At 40.1% G+C, this 22,718-nt stretch overlaps 1 protein-coding gene across 3 annotated transcripts in view; it reads right to left on the bottom strand.

The window, feature by feature from the left end:
* Positions 1 to 238: 238 nt before the first annotated feature.
* Positions 239 to 22,718, bottom strand: part of PXDN (peroxidasin) — a 123,138-nt gene continuing 100,658 nt past the window's right edge. For all 3 annotated transcript variants that reach the window (XM_060234562.1, XM_060234571.1, XM_060234581.1), the window contains 7 exons: positions 18,043 to 19,546; positions 15,740 to 15,874; positions 11,933 to 12,141; positions 9,494 to 9,614; positions 5,982 to 6,114; positions 1,816 to 1,929; positions 239 to 654 (listed from right to left, as the gene is read on the bottom strand). In XM_060234562.1, the coding sequence (XP_060090545.1) occupies positions 535 to 654; positions 1,816 to 1,929; positions 5,982 to 6,114; positions 9,494 to 9,614; positions 11,933 to 12,141; positions 15,740 to 15,874; positions 18,043 to 19,546 (2,336 nt within the window). In that variant the 3' untranslated portion in view covers positions 239 to 534. The remainder of the gene's footprint in view (positions 655 to 1,815; positions 1,930 to 5,981; positions 6,115 to 9,493; positions 9,615 to 11,932; positions 12,142 to 15,739; positions 15,875 to 18,042; positions 19,547 to 22,718) is intronic.

Below are 22,718 nucleotides of genomic sequence, written 5' to 3'. Positions count from 1 at the left end.
CTACAGAAAGCCAGTTTGCTGAGTTGTCAAGTAAAATGTTACTCTCAGGAGAATCCTAGACCAGCTCCATCCCAATTTGAGAGGGATGACTAGCTTGCTATGTACTCTGCACAGGGCCAGTGAGTATGTGCTGTATTTTTAAACCAAAGTTGTGGCCCTTATTTCATCCAATTCAATGGCACCTACCTTTCTTCCACCAGTGTATGAAAAATACAAAAAAAAGTCTCAGAGCCTCATATCACTTGACAAAGGCTTCTTTAAAAAGTAGCACCAGTTTTAGTATGTTGAACCTGAGAAGTTTTAACACAAAATTATCCTGATGTGTATTGTGTGTTCCCTTTCAATACTTTTTAATTGTGGCTTTTCAGTGGGCAAGCAAATAAAATTACATATTTTCTTACACTGTTACACCATCACTTGAATGCTGTCCTGTAACGTCTTGATTTGTTGTTGTGGTTTTAAGCGTACTGTTACCTGTATTTGCCATCAGCAGATATCCAAATGCCTTGATAATTTGACAACTGCAAAGCAGACTTAGGGCTTCTTGCTAAGAGTTTGTTTTAAGCAGACAGGACAGCAAACTCCTTTGAGCTTCACTGGCATAGCGCAATCATTTGGTGGACATGATTCTACATAACATGTGATTTGACCAACCTGTGTTTGGAGAAGAATGGTAATAGCTTAGCACATATACCCCACCTAACAAATAAGAATAATAACATTTGCATTACTCAGTAGCTGCTCTCTATAGTTGACTGTCATGGCTGGAGTCAACAAGGCTTCAGACCCATCACCACAGGCTGCAGTCCAAAAAGAAGGAATTTCACTTCAATCTTGCTGAATGGTACAGACAACTACGAAGCCAGACCTCTACAAGTGACATCAACGATGTAAAGGGAGAATGGGCATGAATTCACTGGCCTTGCCCACCACCTATGAATAATCACCAACCTGTACATTCAGAGTCTATTCATGTAGGATGTGAATGTACATAGCCTCTTTTTCCTTGACTAGGGACTCCACCTTTATAATGTTCCCAGTTGTAGGGAGGGAGCCTATGGGTGGGATCCAACTAGCATCTTTGAAGGAAGGAAGGATCTATTTTGTCCATGAAAAAAGACCTGTCTATACAACAGCTGTATGGGATGTGAGATCTTAGGGATAGTAATTAGGTAAGACTGAGAGAAAAACCTGTGTCCAAATATATGCACATAGACTGGTGAATGCAGATTCATTAGTGGGTTACGGCCAGTACACTCATGGCTACAACCCCTCTGTATATGCTGATTTTAATGCGTGTAACACTGTGTGCAGAGGGCGATTGTGAGCTATATTCACTCTTCTATGCATGAGTGAAGGGGGAGAGAACCATTGATTAACAGACAAGGAAACAGAATTTTTAAAATATAATCAGTTTAATACTGGACAAAACAGAACTTAAAACTACTAGTTGTTAATGTTAGGATGACAGGAGCAGGTCTTGGTATACAAATTGTTCTGTATGATGAGGTTCACATAGAGCATCTGTATGAATAGGCTTCCTTTTCATTTTAAATAACATAGAGTGAAACCAGTGCAGTGTATTGGCTAAAGTGTTGGATTAGGATCTGAGACCCCGGTTCAAATTTAGCCATAAAACTCACTTGATGACTCTGAGCCTGTCACTCTCTCAGCCTGATCTAGCCAACCTAGCTGTTTTGAGAGAGAAGAAAAACCATGCATACTACCTTGATCTCCTTGGAAGAAGGGCAGGATAAACATGGATGGGTGGGAAGACAGTAGAGGGCTAAACCCTTTGCTGCTATGTTTACTCACCTTGCATTCACATGTGGTGCATGGGTCTTTTCTCCAGGTTTCGTTACTGGAATAAGATTTACCTTTTTCATCAGTGCATTCAGTTGTACTCAGCCGTGATTCAAGTTTCTTTATCTGAAGACAGAGAAATCCTGTTTAACCACCTATGCCAAAAGTATTTCAATTACCCTTTTTTGTGAGATTCAGAAGCTGTAGAAATATATTTTTCTAACTAAATTATATACAGTTCAGTTTACTAACAGGGCAATTCTAAATACATCCTTCTAAGCCCATTGATTTCAATGTATTCAGAAGAGTACAACTCTGCATAAGAATGCACTGTAAGAGGCTGAGGATAAGCAATGTACATATTCAAAGGTACTAAATATAATATTATTATTTATAATACTTCCTTCCTCAAAACAAAACAACACAATATCAGCGCTGAATAACTAGCTCAGGTCACAATCTATTGTAAATATAGTCAACAAATGTTTAACTCAGAACACACCAAGTTTCTATCATCCAAGAACTTGAAAAAAGCACTTAACAGAATGTTACCTTCAGTTCAGATTAGATTTTCTCAAATTTGAAAACAGTTTCTTGCTTAGTTTCTTCAGCTTTGGAATTATGCTGTTTTATACCACAAAAAGGGCATTCACATCATGGGATGGATTCTGCAGATCTGTTGTCCCCCAAGGCAAAGAGCCTTCTTGGATGCAATTGCCTTCTCTACTAACAAGGAGGAAGGCTCCTTGCACTGGGGGAAGGCATCGCTGCCGGTAGAACAGATCCATGGTGCCCAATGACAGATTTCTAAAAATTATCTGCATATGGAAACAGAGGCTTGGATCAACCAAAAGCTTTCTGTAGATGAAAGGGATTTCTGTCTGCACAACTTCCTCACCTGCACTCCATCACTGCAATCCAAAACATCACAAAATTGTCTTCCCAAGATGAAGAGGACCCTTGAAACAGCATGAGGGAGGATGTCAGAGGTTTCCCATGGAAAGAGGGGATTGGTAAAAATCACCCTCTTGTGCATGCTGAAATATTCTGGTGGACTGAAGCCACAGAGTATGTGTGCCACATATTGATTCCTAGCTAAGTGCAGGTCTTAGTTTTTTAGCTTCTTTCCAAAGGATTGTTTTTAATGTTTTACTGAAACTGTAGAGGGCTGGCAATTTGCATGGAACAGAGGCACTTAACACTTTCCACAAACCACTTCCCTGATCATAATTAAATTCCCTTTTTGCCTTGTATGTTCTGTAGTGATGAAGGGAGCTACATGGGGAAAATCATATGAGAGAAAATATTGCCTGCCCTTGGCTGAAGTTCTGAACAAATTGGCAGATTTTCCCAGCTGCAACTAACTGAAAAAGATCCAGTTAGGGATCTGCCATGTAACACAGACCAGCTTAAGACCTAGCAGAGAAAGCAGAGGAGTAAAGCATTGCTGTCCTTAAATCACATGCTTCGTTCTACTATTCCTCCTCCTGCAGCTTTTTCAGCTCTATCTGATGCTGAAGAGAAAAGGAAGGACCTCCTTCACATGCTTTATTTTCAATTTCTTCTGGGTAGTACAGGGACAAGGGCAAACAGCCTCATTAATGTAAGGATATCTCAAAGTAACCAAAATGACATTGAATTTATTTATTTATAACAGTCATAGACCAGCAAATCATTTATAAAAGTCCAATTCATAACCGATAAAAGGTGATATAAATATACAATAATTATTATACAATACTAAAAGACGATACCACCTAAAATATACATAAAATACGAATACAGACTTTAAGACACTGACACTGAAGATGTAAAATTAGTGTTAAAACCAAGGATAAACTAAAAACCCTGTCTAGACCTCTTTGTTTCTTTCCTTAATAAATAAATTGTTTACTCACTGCCTAAGCCAGCATTTAAAGCAATAAAATCATACAAAATTAAAACTGATTGACCATAAAATCATACAAAATTAAAACTGATTGATCATAAGATCATACATAAAAGGCATAAAATACAGTTATAAAACTACAAATATAGCAAAACATGGCAGTTACAGCAAAGGTGTTTAGCCATTTCCTGACTGAACTATTAGGGTTTTCCTTATTCTTGTGGCAAGCCAGCCAAATTTTGCTAATTTGTATGTAACCTCATGGTTCCTATTGCTAAGAAGATTCTTAAGGAGTTGCAATTTTTGGCTACTGGTAAAAGGTATGGCCATGGAAAATGGAAGTACTTCTCAATTATCATTATAAGCCTCACAGTCAAATATGACATGGACTAGAGATTTGATACCATCATTGCATTCTATTCCCATTGAACCAAAATGACATAGTGTCCACCTCAATGAAATTTTGTGAAGTTAGCATAACCAAACAGTAGTGTTTGTATCATTATATTGGCACATCATTTCAAAGCATACGAAACTAAAACTTTTACAGTTTTCGCATACAGCTTACCTCGCAGTCACAATCCTGTTCCCTCCACAGCGTCCGGTCGGATTTCCCACCATCTGCGCCGGAGTTACAGGAAGTGCCACGGCTTTTGCGTAGCAAACGTAAACCGATAAAACCCAGTTTACGTTTGCTACGCAGAAGCTGCGGCACTTCCTGTAACTCCGGCGCAGATGGTGGGAAATCCGACCGGACTCTGCGGAGGGAACAGGATTGTGACTGCGAGGTAAGCTGGGTGCGAAAACGGTATTTAAATAGTAAATATGGTAGGAATAAAACTTTTAGATACAAAGCTGTTTTTTTTTTTCAATCCAGTTTCTGGGCACTTGGGACGGAGACGCGGCAAGCCTGGCAAGTTTTTTTTTTTTTTTTTAATTCTGTTTTGTTTTGGGGACGTTTGTATCATCCCCGTTTGTATCGAAGCTAGTTTATAAAGAGGAAGGCTTCCCCCTCCTAATTGAGGGTGGGGACGGAAGCGAGAACATTTGAATATTCGAACGGCATTTGTGGCGGAGCTGAGTATGGTAATTTGATCAATCTCTGCTACGTTTGTTATTCATGAGCCGCCGTCGGAGAACTGAGAAGCTGACGGGGGACGGTGGCCGGGAAGCCTAAAATCAGGTCGACAGAAGTGGAGCGGCAGGGCAAGCGGAGGTGAGAGAGCTGGAAAGACAGAGAGCGTTTGAGTGACGGCTTTTCAGTGCTGAGAGACTGAGAGACTGTTGCTGTTGCTGCTGCTGTTGCTGTTGCTACTGGTGGTATAACTGAAAGGAGCTGAAAGGAGCGGAAAGACGCTGCAGTGAAAACATGGATGGTTAACAAACTGTGAAGAGGACAAAGAAACTCTGGAAGTTAATATATTGGTGGAAATTTAAGGTCATAAGCCTGAGCTGTGAAGGTTTAATGGCTTTAATGGTTGTATAGTTGTATGGTCTCAGAGCTGTATGAGAAGGTGTATTTTCCTTTTGGATGGGAAGATCTGTTTAGATCTGTTGAGATCTGTTGTCAGTCTCCTGGAGAAATCCCGTTAGGGATAGAGTTGAGTTTTTACTTGGTAGGATTACTAACCCATTATAATTTAATTTTTGATTGTTGATCATGTCTCAACAAGCGAAATTCAGGGCATCTCCTGGACAACCTAAAACTGTGGCGGCTGCCATCTCTCAAGAGAGTATGAAAGAAATGCAATTGAGTTTTATGGAGCTATTAAATGAAATGAAGGATTCGTTATCTAAGCAGATGGAAGGTCTGGCTGATAAATTAGAAGGTTTAGATAGTAAATTTAAAGACACTAAAAAAGATTTATCTGAAGTTGTTAAAATTACTAAGTCTATAGAGAGCAAACTGAAATTAACTGAAGGTAAGGTGGAAGAGATAGAACAAAAACAGGCTCAACAAAATGATAAAATAATACAAATGGAAATGGACCAGGCAGAATATATACTTAGATTTCTCAATATTCCTGAGCAAAAAAATGAGTTTTTAATAAAAATAATGGCGGAGGCTTTGAGGGATATATTGGGATTGGAGGTTGAGGAAACAGAAAAAGAAATTGATGCTATCTATAGAGTTAATACGTTATACGCAAAAAAGAATGAACTCCCTCGGGAGGTACATGTAAAATTTGCACGTAAAATAGTTAGACAAAACCTACCAGCTTGATTGTATTTTTTTTTAAATTCTACTTTGTATAGGATAACAGTAAATCAAGAGTCATTTAATATTTACCTGTCTTCTGAGGTCTGTAATAGTCTTTTGCATATCTCCAACAAATTCTTTGAAGTCAGTCATTACTGCTGCTTTTTTACGCTCATCAAAAGATGAAATGGTGTTATTAAAAAGTACATTCTCTCTCGCAGAACTGCAACGAGGGGGGAAAAAGCAACATAATTATGCATTCCAGTTCTCCTTAAAAATGTGGGTCCAAAAAGATTGTCAGGAATCATAAGGAGTGTTGCAAGCACATAGAATGACCTACAGAAAACACAGCTTGGCTTATGTTTGCCTTTTGAGGCAAGAGACATGGTGGTTTGTCATTATCAGCCTCTATATCATGACCTGGTATTCCGTGGAGGTCTCCCATTCAAATACCAGATGAGGCAAAAATCCTGCTTAGCTTCTGAGAAGTGACAAGATCAGGCCAGCCTGGGCTATCCAGGTCACTGCACAGCTTGGCCTAAGAACAGCAAATTCACATCCTTCCACAGCCATGAATCCCACTGCTTTGCCTTATGTGACCATTTCTCAAGCCTAGCTTCTCTTAAATATCATGGTGGGCTATTTCCATGCTTCTTTAGATTGATTTTTCCCTGTTTTATATTTATTTGTATAGTTAAAAATACAAAAAGAATTATAAATGATAAGCCAAGTCAAAACAAGGGCATAAAGACAGCATAAAACAACATTCAGCAGCCTAAAATGATATTCATAAAACAGTCCTCAGTTAACAAGTGGACAATAAAAATTAAATAAGATATAACCCATCTGTTTAAAAGCTGGTTAAAAAGAAATGTTTTCACCTGGCATCTAAATGATAGTATTAGTCATGCAAGCCCTCAAGGCATATTCAAATAGCATGCTATTTGAATATGCCTTGAGGGCTTGCATGACTCATACTATCAATGATATGTGATCTCCAGGGGCTGCTGACACCAATTTTTCACTTTACAAAGTGCAGTCGAGGCCCTATGCTGCATGAGATGGTGCAGGGTTGTCAGGAGTCCTCTTGTTGCTCCTGTGGAGGGATTTGGGGGGTGTTCTGAGGGTGGGCAGGGACATCACAATGTCATTGCGTCAGTGACACTGAGGTGACACTGCTTTTTGGGCAAAACTCCATGATAAATTTACCCTGAAACCATACAGTTCTGCCCCAAAACCAGTATGTCTCCATGTGATGTCCCTGATACAGTGACATCACTTCTGGGTGATGGCATCTCATCAAGCATGTTGCATGGCGATGTTCCTGTTTAGGGGTAACCAGCTGGTGGGGAGAAGTTCCCAAATCTGGGGAGCCACCCCTTGGACCTGGAAACCCTAGACAGGAGCCCTCTCAACCCATGCCATGCTGCAGTCCTGAGCAAGATCAGGCCCCCACAGCATTTTTAAAGTCAGGGCATTCCAGGGGTAAAATGGCAGTAGCAGCTTTGGGGATGCCATATTGTCTAGTATGACTGCTAAAAAGTCCTGTATGCAGCCACCACTCACCTCACTTATCCATTGAGAGTACAGAGAGCATTGTGTGGAAAGAGGATGTTAACTGGCAGGATGGAAAGTACTGGGGGGAGGGGCAGTCCTTTAGATATCGTGGCCTGAGGCTGTTTGAGGCTTTAGAGGTAGAAACCAACTTTGAAATATGCCGAATACGTGAAGTAATACCAATGTCAGGGTCCCCTTCCTTTCATTTTATATTATGTACACTTAAAAGTTAGTGTTATATTTTAGTAGATTAGGACTCATTTTTCAATAAATGGTTCCTGCTATAGGTACTGAAAATAAGAAAGGATAAAAAGGCCTTCCAGGATCAGGGGGGAAATCAACTAATGGAAAACAAATGTAAAAACTTGACTTTGAATTTCTGTAACTGATGGAAAGTTAAAAGTCATAATATATTCAGTATTTTAATTGGGTTTTTAAAATATTAAATATTTTAAGTGTAGTTTGTTTTTTTGTAAAAAAATCTAACTAGCTGGTTAGGAAACCAGCATCTTATCACCCCATGCTGCAAGATAAATGCATTTTTTAAAAACTCCATTCCTTCTTTTGTACTTTTTGTTCTGTCATAAAAAGTAGTAAGTATATATTAATGAAGATAAAAGACTTGGTGGATGTCTGGATCAGAGTTTTTACTTAATAGCAAATATTTGGATGGCTTCATTCCAAACATGATATCATATCACAAATTTTGCAAGCTTCAGGCTATTTTACAAAGCAGGGTCATAGCCTCCCAAAGCACACTTCGTTTTAAAGCATCTCTCCTACTCACCAGACTCCCACAGCCAAGGCATAGTCATCCTCTATTAACCAAAACATTGAAACCACAGCCTCCAACTTACTAAAACATTTAACGATATGCATTCTCAAATTGTTCTCATCTATTTATCTATGAAAAAAGCAAGGAGATGTAGAAGGAAAGTACAACAAATAGTTCAGGAATGTCTTCTAGACCAGGAATGGGCAGGTCACTCTCCAAGCAATTAAAGGTAGCTCTCTACTTCCCACTCCGGTGCTGTGGTAATCTCTTTCTTATCCTTCCCTTTAAAAGTACTGCAGCAGCTTCCCCTCCCTTTTGTCATTTATGTGAACACAGCTTTCGCATTCATGCACCTTTGCTCTGGATGGGAAAATGACAGTACTGACGCCTTTCCCCAAATGCCTTTCCTCTTCCTCTGGATGCATTCATACGTGCACCCTTGATCAGAAAGCTATTGATTCTTTCCCCTGTATCAAAGCTGCTATTTGCCTCTTCTACAAAAAAACAAACAAACAGAGATGGGACTGTTTATTTCTCCCCTGCAGGGCAAGATACAATTTCAGGGGGGAATGCTAGTTTGCTTTCCAATGTATTTATTTGTAATATTTATATTCTGTTTTCTCTCTCAGAAACAGTCCTCAAGGTAGCTGTAAAAATGGAACATAAAAGGCTGGTGTAACAACCCTTTATAAAATATACTTCATCCAGCTATGAAGCCCTAAAAACCAAATCAACCACTGAAGTCTTGGAGAACAAAAATATTTTAAAGCAATACCTACAAGAATTAATGTCATATAATGTATCTGGAAAGAATACATCTGGAAAGGAAAGATGTTCCTTTCTTAACTAAAATAAACTCCATGTTCCTAGTTACTGCCTGCCTAATATCAACAGATGGTGGCAAGTGAAGCAGGGCTTGAGAAGGGCAGATTGATAATGCAGCAGGTAGTCCTTTACGGGCCCTGTTCCTAATCTATTAAGGGCTTTATCAATCAATCAATAAATCTTTTATTAGGCATTTGGCAACAGCAACACATACACTAAAATTGCTTTATGAATCACAACCAGTCTTTGAGTGGTTTGGAAGAGTCCAGTGATTGGCTACCAGCATCTCAGATAGAGGTCTTTCACATCACCTTTGAACTGGAAGAGCCAGGGACTGCACTTGGTGCTTTCCATATGCAAAACTTATGATCCATCATGGAGCCACAGGACCTCCCTATAATTCATTCACATATCACATCTGACATTTTTTTTTAAAAAAGTCTACCTTGGTGCTTTTGACATTTTCATGTGCTTTGAAGGCTTGTCTTCACGAAAACTATAATCCAGAGAACGTCTTCCTCGGAAATGGTAAGAAAATGCGTTGAACTGTCCTCTTGTCCTACAGTCTGAAATTGAACAGGATGGATTACAACATTTGCACTTTTTATGACATGTGTCCAAATAATGTACAGTGCTGATGAAAAAAAAGTTTATAGGAGGCTTTTAGCAGAAATTCTTCCAGCATTAAAAAAATGAGATAGAGAGAAAGAAAGAAAAGAAAAGAAAAGAAACAAAAAGAAACAAAAAGAAAGAAAGCTACACAAATGATCACATAATTAAAAATCTGTGATAAGAAGGTATGGATTGATCAAGGTGCTCATTAGAAATGGGAAGGAGGCCATTGGCTGAAAATGAATAACTGTTTTGGGGACCATCTAGAAATTAGAAGGAAACCGATGTAAATAAAATAGAAGCCACTGCACTGCAAGACACATTATTGTCCACATAACAATACACATATCACTAGTGAAATTGATCAGAGAATATTAAGTGATGTGAGGAAACTCACAGTTATGGAAAAATCTATGGAGAATGTATTTAAAAAAACAACTCCATTTCAACTAATGCTAGGGCTAGCAAAACATTCAGATCTTTCTTCTTGCAGAGTTCTGTGGAACATCACAAACAGAAACTGCAGATAGACTTCCAAGGCAGCTTTCTCTAAGAACGGGGTAAATGTTGGCAAAGTGACCACAATATGTCTCCCTGCCTACAAGTTGTGAAGCATGGGAACCCCAAGTGAGTGTTCTATAAACTAGAAAAGCACAGAAGTAGAATACTCTCAGATGCATAGCTCAGACCATGAGAGAGTGGCTCAGTCTACATAAGAGAAGCCATGTTGAATCAGGCCATACAGTCCAACACTCTGTATCACACAATAATCACAGTTTCTGTTGACCTGTAACACTACTAAATATTATACTTGTGTGTTTTTCAGTTCTTTCCAGGCACCCCTCCAATGGCTATAAGCCAGGAGGTATTCAATTCACAGTGCAGTACCATCTGCTGAGCCTACAACATACTTTTGTTCCAGTCTAGCTTCTGCACCAAGGCCAAGTGATAAAGTTGTCTGAGCAGCATATAGGCGGTCAAGCTACTGGGTGATGACAAGAATCCCTTTTGTGATATGCAGTTGACTGTATTAGCTGTCATCCTATTGCTGGATCTTTTTAACATTTCTTTTCTCTGCTGAAACAACTAACAAACTATACTGTCATTGCACCAGCAATGCATCAATATCCAGGGCTAAGTGTCCTTCCATTTAGAACAGTAATTCTGTGGTACAAACTGTTAGCCAACTTGTAGAGTTCTGCTTTTGTTATTATGGAGAAGAGCAGCTAACATACTTTTATCATTAAACTGGCTTTAGTACAAGAATTCAAAGGAAGATAAATTTCAACAGCATCAATAGTTTGCCATCTATCCTGGAAAAATATTTAGGGGTAAGGAAAACAGGAAGGATAACAGAAACAGATGCATGCTACCATACACCACAAGGATAAAGACCTGTAAAAAAACTACTCTTATTTTATAAACACTGACCAAACTGTGGAATTTTAATTGCACCATAATGAGAAAAGTTTGTTTGGAGAGCTTGGACATTTTCCTTTTTATATAAACTAGTTATGTCTGTCTGCATAATGAAGTTTGCTAAGTTGCCTTGTAACAGTGAATGGACTTCCATTGGCTTTTGAGAAATAGATCAACACGGTTGCAATTAGGGGACAGCTGAGAAGCAGACAAAGCCTGCTTCCTTCCCCAGACACTGGTGACCTGAGTGTCACTGGAGGCAGGACTTCAGCCTCCTGTAAAAAGAAATATTTATTTGCAGCAGCGTAAGCTTCACTGCAAACAATATGAGCCACTGATATATATGGAAGAGGACAAATAAGAACACTGAGAGCCCTGGAAGAAGACAAAGGATAATATGAATGCTAGTGTGTTGCAAGCTGAACAGGATGCAATCCATTATAAAAAGACTTTGCAAGATTTACTTATTTTAACTATATCTCTGTTTGTCTATCCATCCATCCATACACACACAAACACTGATTATCCCTATATCTGCTTGGATGCCAAGAAATATTTTACTGATTGCATTTAGATTCCAGTTTAGGTATTTTTGGCCAAGAAGCTCAGAGAGGGATAGTAATTTTTTAATCACAGCAACCTTAAATTATACTAGAAAATGGTGACCAACCCATGGTCATCAAATGAGAGCTACTGGGCCGAACAGAGATTTGAACCCTGGCCTCTCGAACCAGATATTTTATCCACTACACTACTGTCAAATGTAGGAAGACTAGCAGAATAACTTCAAAACAACAATTTTTAAACATTCCATTAGGTGTTTTCCTTCCTAAGAACTCTGTAGTATACATACCTTCACAACAATCTTGCCACATCCTAAGATCCAGTTTAGGAATCTCATCACAGCTTCCATATCCATGTGGGAACTCAGCTACTCTAAAAACATCACGTTGTGCTTTGGTTATGTTGTCACTGTTATCACACAGGATTCTGGCAAGGGATGTCTGCTTGATCTGAGTCAACTGAGGTGGACTAAAAACGCCAGGGTTCTCATACCAGAACCTGTAATCTCACATAAAATAAAAATAAATTCTTAAGACAACCCTCAAAAGAAAAAAAAAGAATTTGAATAGAGGATTATATTTTGTCCACAGGCATAGGTTGTGATAGAATTAAGGATTTATCTATTTTAATGGCAATCATTTTTTGTACTTACAGCTCTCAGTTTTGATGTATTTGCAGAATACAATCACGTTTGTCCCAGGGCCTAACTACCTCATTACACTGTCCTTGTATCACATCCAGATCTACAGGAGGACTTTCTATCAGACACACTCTGTGAAGTCCTGTTGAGAACTCAATTCTGATGTGTGGGGAGTCAATTAAGATTGGGAGCACAGTATGTAAGAAGAAGGGTGCTTAGGCTTAGAATACGCAGAACTCTTTATGTTCTTGCTGCATCATACTGGAAACAGAAATGGGTATCACACACATGTAGGCATCACTTTGTTTCTCATGATCACTCATCACTTGATGACTCCATATATGAATGGAATCAACTGGAAAATATGTTTGAGCCAACATGAAATTCTATTAATGGCACTTTATCACTGATGATTGATCCACCCATGGAAGTCATAGAATGATACTGAAGCCATGAAATAATGAACACATTCGTGTGAACTGGCCCTAGTATATCAAACGAGATTTCTTATTCTCTGTCATTTACAGATGAAGAATTTTCAGTGCCAACATATTCTGCAAATAACAAGGAGTACCTTGTCCTGTGGGAAGATAGGTTCCTAAAATCCTGAATATTCCTGGTGTATGTGTGTATATGAATTTAGAAGCAACACAGTTTACACAGAGCACATAAAGCAATTGGGTGTGTGTGACAGACTATCAAGCAGGCCTGTAGCTACAGGGGGGCATGTGGGGGCCCTGCCTCCCGACTTCCAGTCAGGTGCCCCAACTCAGGTGCCCCTAACCTTTCCTCCCTCCCCCCCTGCCACCACCACAGGAGTGAAAACTGAGAGGCTGGGGGCTGCCCCCTCTCTCCCCCATGATTTAAATTTCATGGGAGGGGTACCCGGGAGCAGCCACTGCCCCTCTCAGCCCTTTAAATGGCATGGGAGGGGAAATGGCTGCTACTGGGTATCCCTCCTGTGCAATTTAAATCATGGGGGAGGGAGGGGGCAGCCCCCAGCTTTCACCCCTGTGGCCCCTGAAGTGGTGGGGGCCATGAGTCATGGAAGCAGCCAAGAGAGGGGAGTCATTAAATGCCTCCTGACTTTTTTACATGCCCCCTAACTTTTAAATTCCTGGCTACGGGTCTGCTATCAAGGATTAATGCCTCACAGAGTCAGAGAACTTTTAAGTGACAGGTTGTTCAAACAGAATTCTGTGGTCAGCAGTCAGTTAAGAAATGATAGTTGGGAACTGACACTTGAAGAAGTGACAATTTTAGCACCAACTGAGGACTGAGAAGGGGCAAAGAGGAGTGAGACAATTATGGAAGATTCCCATTCAAGATTAAAAAGGACAGAGCTACACTACTAGTGAAAAAAAGTAATCCCTGACCAGTGAAAAGGAAGATAACTCTTAAAAGAGGGATGATCACTGCTCTGTATGGCATAGAAGGATTTTGGGAACTTGGTTGTACCTTCCTTCCTTCTAAATGTGAAGTGTCAGTGAAACTCAGAAACATAGGCCTGTGAGTTAAAGGAGAAACTGCAAAAAGCCTCTCTCCTCAAAGTTTCAATGATCTTGTCGAAAAGCAAAAACGCTTACTTTTTGGCAAAATATTATCTTGATTTAGTGTGATTACAAAGTTCCCTCAGTTTTTTATTATCAGTTCACCTCATACATCCTACCCCTGATTCCACTTGACCTTTTTCCTCCAAGTTAAATAAAATATTTTATTTTGAATTTTCAAAAGCCTCTTGTGTGCCATTAAAGAAACTGAATATAAGCAGGTGATTTTCTCTTTTCCCTCAAGTCCCTGGGCTGAGTCAGCATACATTTATTTATTTATTACTTAGACTTCTAGGCTGCCTTCCCTGCAATCAGGGCTCAGGACAGCTTACAACCAAATAAAACACAGTAAAAACAGCAAACAATCTATATTAATTGCATTAAATGACATTAAAATGCAGTAAAATTTCAATTCGGGTGGCGAGTAAATAGGTGACACTGCCACTCCCCCAGCTTCTGCAGGTTCCAAAGGGGTTGGGGAACCTGAGAGCACCAGATTATTTACTGTCCTATTACTATCCTCAACCAAAGGCCTGGTTGAACATTTATGCCTTGCAGGCCCTATGGAATGGTAGCAAATCCTGTAAGGCACGAATGTTCTCTGGAAGAGAGTTCCACCAGGGATGAAGGGGGGAGGGGATGGAAAGCTGAAGTCAGATCAGTCCTCCTACAGAAAACACCTTGAGGCACATACTCTATGGCAGGGGTGACCAACGGTAGCTCTCCAGATGTTTTTTGCCTACAACTCCCATCAGCCCCAGCCATTGGCCATGCTGGCTGGGGCTGATGGGAGTTGTAGGCAAAAAACATCTGGAAAGCTACCGCTGGCCACCCCTGCTCTATGGTATACCATGACACAACCAAGCCATGCAACCCCCACCCCCCGATCATGCCACAAGCTCACACTGATGCTAAATGCCACAAGGCTGAATGTGTCAGGAAAAGGCCACAAAAATTCACTGCAAACAAAAGGAATGCGGAGCTTCAGCGTCTGTGTGATTGTTGTCATCCTCCCTCCCCCAACAATTATTCTTAACTCCATTCTGGACCTCTTTCAGGGCTTTGTGCTACCACAGACACAGGGACACAAACACATGTGGGGATAGGGAAGCCAGCATGTTTCACCTGCGGTGTGGGTGGGAAGACAGCAAGGGTGTGTGTGAATGAATGTCATGGATTGGGGGGTAGTGGTGTGCCAAGGGTGCAGGGGCAGTTGAGAGGAAGAGGTGGTTGGGGGAGGGTGGTATTAGGACAAGGAGTGGCGGTGGGAAGTTGTGGGTGGGAAGACATCAAGGATTGGGGGAGTGAATGCCTTGACTTTGGTGGGTGGGAAGATAGCAAGTGTGGGGAGGCACTTGCTCAGAGCCTCTTTCTAGAGCCTGTTGTATTTCCCTTCACAATGAGCCTTATTCCTAGTAATATATAATAACGTGAAAGGGTGGGACAGCCATAGACAAATAAATAAGAAAAAAAAAGATATAGGGGCTGTTCAGCAAGAAAGAAAAAAGAATCAAAGGGAAAATCCTGTGTGTGAGGGAGAGAAGAGGGCAAGATTGCCCTCCTGTGTGTGAGGGATAAAAGGCAGGACAAGGGTTATAATACTCAGAAACAGAAGGACAAAGCTATCCAGTCAAACTGTTTACATACTAATCTTAAAACTAAGACCTCAGACATGGAATACCCCTATTCCATCTGCCAGTCTTGTCCCACTGCCCTTGTCATATTTACCACGTCTCCCCCTCCCCCTTGCTCCTCTTCTCTCTTACTCTAGAATTAGTACACTACAGAAGACACCAATCTCATTAAGGATAATATCATAAGAGACTTCAGCCATCACAGTGGATTAGAATTAGAATTGTAAAATTACCAGTGTTACAGAAATGCTTCCATTTTCTACTAAACTTACCTGTCTCCATTTCGGAGACGTTTAAACTGCGTACTCAAGAGACACATCAATGTAGGCCCCAGTCTGCTACCAGGAACTAAATCTTCTACCATAAGAGCAGGAAACAAATCTATGTTCAGTGGGGAACCATATAATCTAACATGGGAAAGATAAATTATGGATAGTGGATGACCAAAAACACACAAACTGCACATTATACCATACTAAAATTTCATACAGTTGGTGGTCTGAACTCCAGTTTGCTTTTATTGCTTCCTTTTATCCAATTGTATATGACTTCATTTGAGCTGGTGCTTTACTGGATTACAAACCTTGAATTGTTTTTTAACTTTACAATTGATGTCTTCTCTTCCCCTCTCTTTTCTACACCTGTTGACAAAACTGGGGTTTTGCTCTTGTTTAGAAGGCCCTCTTCTCCCCAGTGAATAATCATAGATGTGGTCCCACATCTATAGGATTAGGTGGCATAGCTTCTGAATGTTTGAACTGCATTTTACTCCCGTTATATTATTTGAAGATGCAGTTTTTTGTATAACAACTGTAGTAAAATTCCATATAAAGTCAAAAAGCTATAAACCATTAATAGGTCCAAGGAGATTATAGTGTAAATTTGATCTGAATTTTGCACTCTGTGAGGTGGATCCCAGGATTTATGGGCACTAGGACTGCAAGATTTTCCCCACCTTTCCCTCTCCTAGGATTCATTTCCAGTCCCTAGAAAGTTTATTCTCAGGACCAAGGGCCTTGCTAATGGCTATACCAGCCAGGTGGCTCCTTTCCCCCTCCCCATTACAGCCCCCTGATATTCACAAATCCAAGTCCCCTGACCCCAGTGATAAGCTTTCCCAGGATTAGAAATGGCTTGGGGTGGGGTAGTGGTAGAGCTTTCTGTTGGTGATTTGTGGGATCCAAACTACTAGGCCCATTGCTATTGAGACCAGTATTTAAGAAGCTAAGGAGCTTGCATAATGGAATTTGTTCTTACCTACCATACCATATAAAACAAATGCATTGGAAACTTTCTTCCCCAGTTTCATGGAGCTTTGCTATTGGGAGGAAAATAAATCTAAAATTATGTTGAACACATGGAATTAGTTTTATGAGCCTCTAGGAATCCAGACCAAACTAATATACTTAAAATGATAGTGGTAATAATCCAGTTTTAGAATTCTTTACATATCACCTTCTACTATACCTCTAGAAGTGATGTGCAATTGCAATTTCAAAATGTGATATCTTACCTGATCCAAAAGTCTGGCTGAATTCATGGTAGGGCTTTGTATTTGTAAAATGGCAACTATCCGGACTGCAGAATGAATGCTGCTTTATGTTTTAAGCACCTACCTGGACTCAGGACCTTTACACAGAAAGGAGTAAACTGCTATCTGTCTCCAAGCCAACTGTGAAAAGTTTTCTGTCCCAACAGCTGGATACCAGCGACCAGCTCAATAGCAGCAGTTTTTTTCTTTATATATGAACATATTATCATTGAAATCATACATTATAGAACTGCGCACAGTAGAAATTTTACTGTCCAGCATTTGATTATCCAGAATGCTCAGTTAACCAGGGGACACACTCCTCCCCAACACACCCCTGTATTTTTAGGTAAACGAACTCCCTACTTCCTCCCCTTTCCAGCCAGCTGGCTTGATGCCAGCATCTGTTCCTGGGCTTCTGGCAGCAAGTGCTGCCAGCTGATGCTGTCCTCAGGTGCCTCTTTTCCCTTCAGCCTTCCCTCACACTGTCAGGAGCCAGCTCTGCTGGAGGGCTCCAAAGCTTGTTGCAGATGATGGTTCCATAGTGCAGGGGAAGAGTCCTACAAGGCAAACAGGGTTGTCACCATGGCATTCCTAATGAGATAGGGCTTGGTTACTATGGATCCCTTTCAGTAGGGAGTGAGACAGAGTAATAAGTTTGAGTATCTGGACAATTTGATTAACTGGCAATCCCCTTTCCCATGAGTGCCCATTAACAAAGCTTTTACTGAAGCTGAACAGAGTTTTGTGAACTTTAAGAAGAAAAAATGATGCAACTTTTTAAAAAGGGCTTTGAGTCTCTTGCAATTATACTTTTTTCCTCATTTTAGAACATTGTGTAAATTAACGTGTCTGCAGGATCTAGACACACTATTTTAGCAGACGGACCCAATCCTCTGTTCTCACAAAAAAAACAAGCATGGGTTCATTGAAATGAATATGAGATCTCCATGTGTGCATAAGAAGCGACATGGAACTCTGGTTGTTCAACTTCATTTAAAAATATATCATGAATACTCAAGACCACCTTTTCCTGGAGCTCACCTGCTAAGTTTCTCTCTGATATCAGGATTCTTAATTTCATTTTTCAAATCTTCAAATGTGTGTGCAGAAGAAAGGTTACAGTAAACTCTAAAATCATGATAAGGTGGGATTCCATGATCTCTGGCTCTTTGGATATTCATTGCAGCCAGGTCTAAAGCAACTGTTCGTGCCATGGAGAAGAGCCTCTCTGTCAATTCTGTATTAAGCAGCTGTGATGTCACACGCATCTTACCCGCAACACCAAACAAACCCCTTAGAAGTGGATCAATACCACCTTCATTTACAATCCGAAATGGAGAGAAGAATGCTTTATGAAGAGGTATGTGGCCTTGTGGGATGGTTTCAAAGTTTTCATCCAGCCGATACAGTATGGGATTGATTAGTGTGTGACCAAACCTAAAAGCAGCAGTTGCAAACGAATTAGTTATGCCAGCATTAATATTGGGATCATAGCCTTTATATTCACCAAGCATTTTCAGGCCTACCTCTCCCAAAATCTTAGGCAGCCAGTGGCTGTATGTTATGTGCTGCATTTCTGCACCAACAATTTTACGTGTTTCATGATATATTGTATCACCATCCCAGTGTGGGTTCAGTTTCAGTAATTCTGTGGCAATTCTGTTGTGTTCTCTAAACCACAGAGTGTGCATGCTGGTGAGTCCAAGCTGTTCATTGGCACGGTGATCACCAGCTAAAAAGCAAGGAATTGGACTTTCATTTTCATCCCTCATGCATTCCGTTGGAGGACCAGTAGCAAATGGAAGAAGAGACTTTCCAGATCTCTGTACAATGCCCTGTCTCAGAAGACCCCTGTGACTGGCTAGGTCTCTGATTTCTTGTGCCTCGTGGTCTGAACTGCCATACACATTGGATGCATCAATATAGGAAGTCAGCTGATTTATCTGCTCTCGAGGGTAAACAGAATTCATGAGAAGTGATGTCATGCCACTTCCACACACTGGACTTGAACGCACAAAAAACATGCACCGGGCTCCATTTCTGACTCGAGGATCATTGGGTGGGATCATAATGGAGAAACATGGAGGATCATTCGTACAAACTGAACTGCAATGCTGACCATCAGAAAACCTGGCTTCACTTAGAGCAGCAACTGTAGAGTCAAGGTCATGATCCAGGAATTGACCCCACTGCATTAACATGTGACTAAACTGGTCATCAGGAGTTATTGTTTCCGTTCCTATCAAAGTAGTTGAAACTAAACGAGGCATTGGGAGTGTGTATCCATTGTAACGCCGGTTAGATCCAATGCCCCTTGGCAGATTAAATCCATTTTCATAGACTGACTTCAACAGGCGTTCAAAGGCTGTCAAAGAGGCTCCCCACATTGGATGTTGAAGATTATTACAGGTTCCATCATGTGTCCTGTATTTCTGATGGTAGCACATATCTGAACAGTTATTCACACGCCTATGGGCTGTGCAGCCTGACAGGTTAGCTATCAGATTCAAGTACTGTGGAGATACAAGATCATTATAGTGATAGCCTGAAACAGATGAAAGAGAAAATAAAATTAAATACTTTTCAAGGACTTCAAGTAAATCTTCAGAATTAGAACTATCCACTTTAATCAGTTTAATTATGTGGATCTGACAACTAAAACTTTACAGTGCCATCTGAAAAAGAGTCACACGTTTCTTAGTATACTGAAGTCTTGAAGGACAGAACTCTGCTTAGGATGGCATTTTTAATTAATTGGAAGGGACTAATTTAATCAGTGGTGCTATATATTAAGAGCACATTTATTTATTTTTAAAGACTATTTTGGTTCTGTTGTATTACTATAGTATTAGTCTTTCTGACAACAAATAGTCTTCCTGACAGCATTTATTAAAATGTAACCAAGTATACATTGCCTTTGGTAACTCCAATAGGCACTAAATCATTTACACTGCAATCCTAGGCATCTTCAACAACAACAACAACAATTTTTATTTGTATCCTGCCCTCCCCGCTGGAGCAGGCTTCACTCAGAGTTAATTCCCACTTTGTTCAGTGGTACTTAACAAAAACACCCAAAACAAACGCTATCCAAAGGCAAATATTAGGTTTAACACAGTAATTCTACATAAACTGAATGGAACAATAATATTTTTACCTGGGAAGAGCAAGATGTTCCATAACTGACGCATCACTACCGAGACATCCCTAGAACTTATAGTTACCTTCCCCCACCCCAGCCTGGTCCATACTGTAGATGGCTTAAAGAACAAAATTTTTAGACAACATTGGTACATGAAGATTACTATCTGGATAATTTCTTTTCACAGAATGTAAGCTGGTTATTATTTAGTTATGCTCTAAAGGTAAGAAACTATATCGTGAAAGAGTGTTGTTATAGCTGTAAAATTAGGACTCATCCCAAGAACTGTTTTACACTGTCACCAAGCAGTTCATTTGTATCTGTTAAGGCTTCAATAAACTACTGTATATTACAAAACCATCATATAATTTAAAAAAAAATTATGAGCGAGTCAGAGAAGCTAGCATCTGGCTTTCCAGTACGCAAAAATACAATAAACAACTCATTGTAAACAAACTGTTCAATAGAAGTTTTGTGGAGAAACTTGTGTTGAAAAATTATGCTAGTATTAAAAATTCATAAACCTCACTGTTTTCTAGTTCAGAAGTTGAAGTTAAAAGTTTTAAGGTGCTTTAATAAAACAATTCAAGACAAAAGAAATTTTCTCAGCAGAAGTTATTTCCTTTTATTTGTAGCTGTAGCATTTGGCTATCTACCAAGTTTCAGCAGCTCTGCCTACTTGGAACTCCAGCACAACTTCTAAATACTCTGCAGTATGATTTAAGCCCAGGTAACTGCCAGAAAAAAGACCTTGGAGAGAGATTATTGCACAGTTGCTTTACAAATGCAATCATGGCTTGTGTTGATACATTCAGCCTGACAATATGGTTGTTCCACCAGGGTAATTATTATTAATGCCACTACAAACTAGTAGAACAAAACAGGAGTCGATTGCACCTTTAAGACCAACTTAGTTTTATTCAGAACGTAAGCTTCCATGTCCATGCACACTTCTTCAGACGAGGAATGAGGTACAGTAAGCAGAGACACATATAGCTGGTGGGGTTTGGAATGCCAAGTGGTACAAAGTTAAAAACCAATAGCAGAATAGTAAAATTAACAAATTCAAAAAACCTTTGATCTGGGAAACCATAAAACAGTAACATGTCAGAATGTGAGAATAACTGTTAATTATTCTATTGCTAATAAACCTGGGTCAAAAAGAGAGCATTTCTTTATTATTATTTATTTATTAGCAATAGAATAATTAAGAGGCATTCTCACATTCTGACATGTTAGTTTTATGGTTTCCACATCAAAGGTTTTCTGAATTTGTTAATTTTACTGTTCTGCTATTGGGTTTTAACTTTGTACCACTTGGCATTCCAAACCCCACCAGCTATATGTGGCTCTGCTTACTGTACCTCATGCCTCATCTGAAGAAGTGTGCGTGCACACAAAAGCTTACATTCTGAATAAAACTAAGTTGGTCTTAAAGGTGCAATTGACTCCTATTTTGTTCTACTACTTCAGACCAACACGGCTGCCTACTTGAATATAACTACAAACTAGGTTTTGAGACAGTTACTCTAACCCTCAAGTAGCACCTTACACAATAGGGGAAAAGTTATATGCATTTTAATCACTAATCTCTGGTGTTAAAATGTTAAAAGACTGGTATACTTCCTATCTTAGACCAGAGAGCATTCCTCCAGCTAAGGGGTGGCCAAACTGTGGCTCTTTCACACATATTGTGTGGCTCTTGAAGCCCCCACCACTCTGTCAGTTGGCTTGGATAATGCATTTAAAGTTAAAGTTGATTTCTTTCTGCCTCTCCTTCCCCTCATCTATTTTCCTTCCTGCCTGCCTGCCTGGCAGCTCTCAAACATCTAATGCTCATGTCTTGCAGCTCTCAAACATCTGACATTTATTCTATGTGGCTCGTTCGTTAAGCAAGTTTGGCCACACCTGCTCCAGCTGAAGGAGACTTCCTCCAATTTAAGTGTCTCTTCCTTTGTAGGAAGAGCCATTTAAATAGAACAAACTTTGCCCGGTAGATTGGTGTAAGTCACTTACACTGAGTATTTCTCTATTAGAATAATTTAAGACCTTACAGAGAGAAGTTAGATTAGAAAACAGAACTTGTTTAAAGAAAAAAAATCAACTTAATCTGTAGTGTGAGTGTACTCACCAGATCTTTCATAAACATGATTTTGATTATGGTTTGAAATGTCAACAATCTATAGTAATAATTTTCTTATCGCCATGGCCTAATATTTTGAGAACAAACGATTGGCCCATCACATGTCAGTTAATGTCTCTGGCATCCCATTGGCTGAATTCTCTGCCCTGCCTACTAAGGCCCAGGAATGTAGAACAAACTGCCAGAAGCAGTCTTACCTCAGAGACAGCCACATTTCTTAGCTCTTCTCTGTCAACTGGCTTCAAAAAGGGCTGCAGAGCTCCTGAGGCCTCAGAAAAGGCCCTATCAACAGCCCACACAGACAGCCTCCCAGCCTACACAGCTTCCGAAGGCCACTGCAATAGCCAGGGAGCCTGGCTCTGCCTCAAAGGGCATGGCTGTCCCACCTTTACTGTCTTTCACTCCCTCTCTCCCTCCTCCCCTCAGCCTTGC

Source organism: Heteronotia binoei, chromosome 1, assembly GCF_032191835.1.
Source record: "Heteronotia binoei isolate CCM8104 ecotype False Entrance Well chromosome 1, APGP_CSIRO_Hbin_v1, whole genome shotgun sequence".
NCBI classification, from domain to species: domain Eukaryota; kingdom Metazoa; phylum Chordata; class Lepidosauria; order Squamata; family Gekkonidae; genus Heteronotia; species Heteronotia binoei.
Note: the sequence above shows the minus strand (reverse complement) of the source record. Positions and strands in the feature narration are given on the sequence as shown.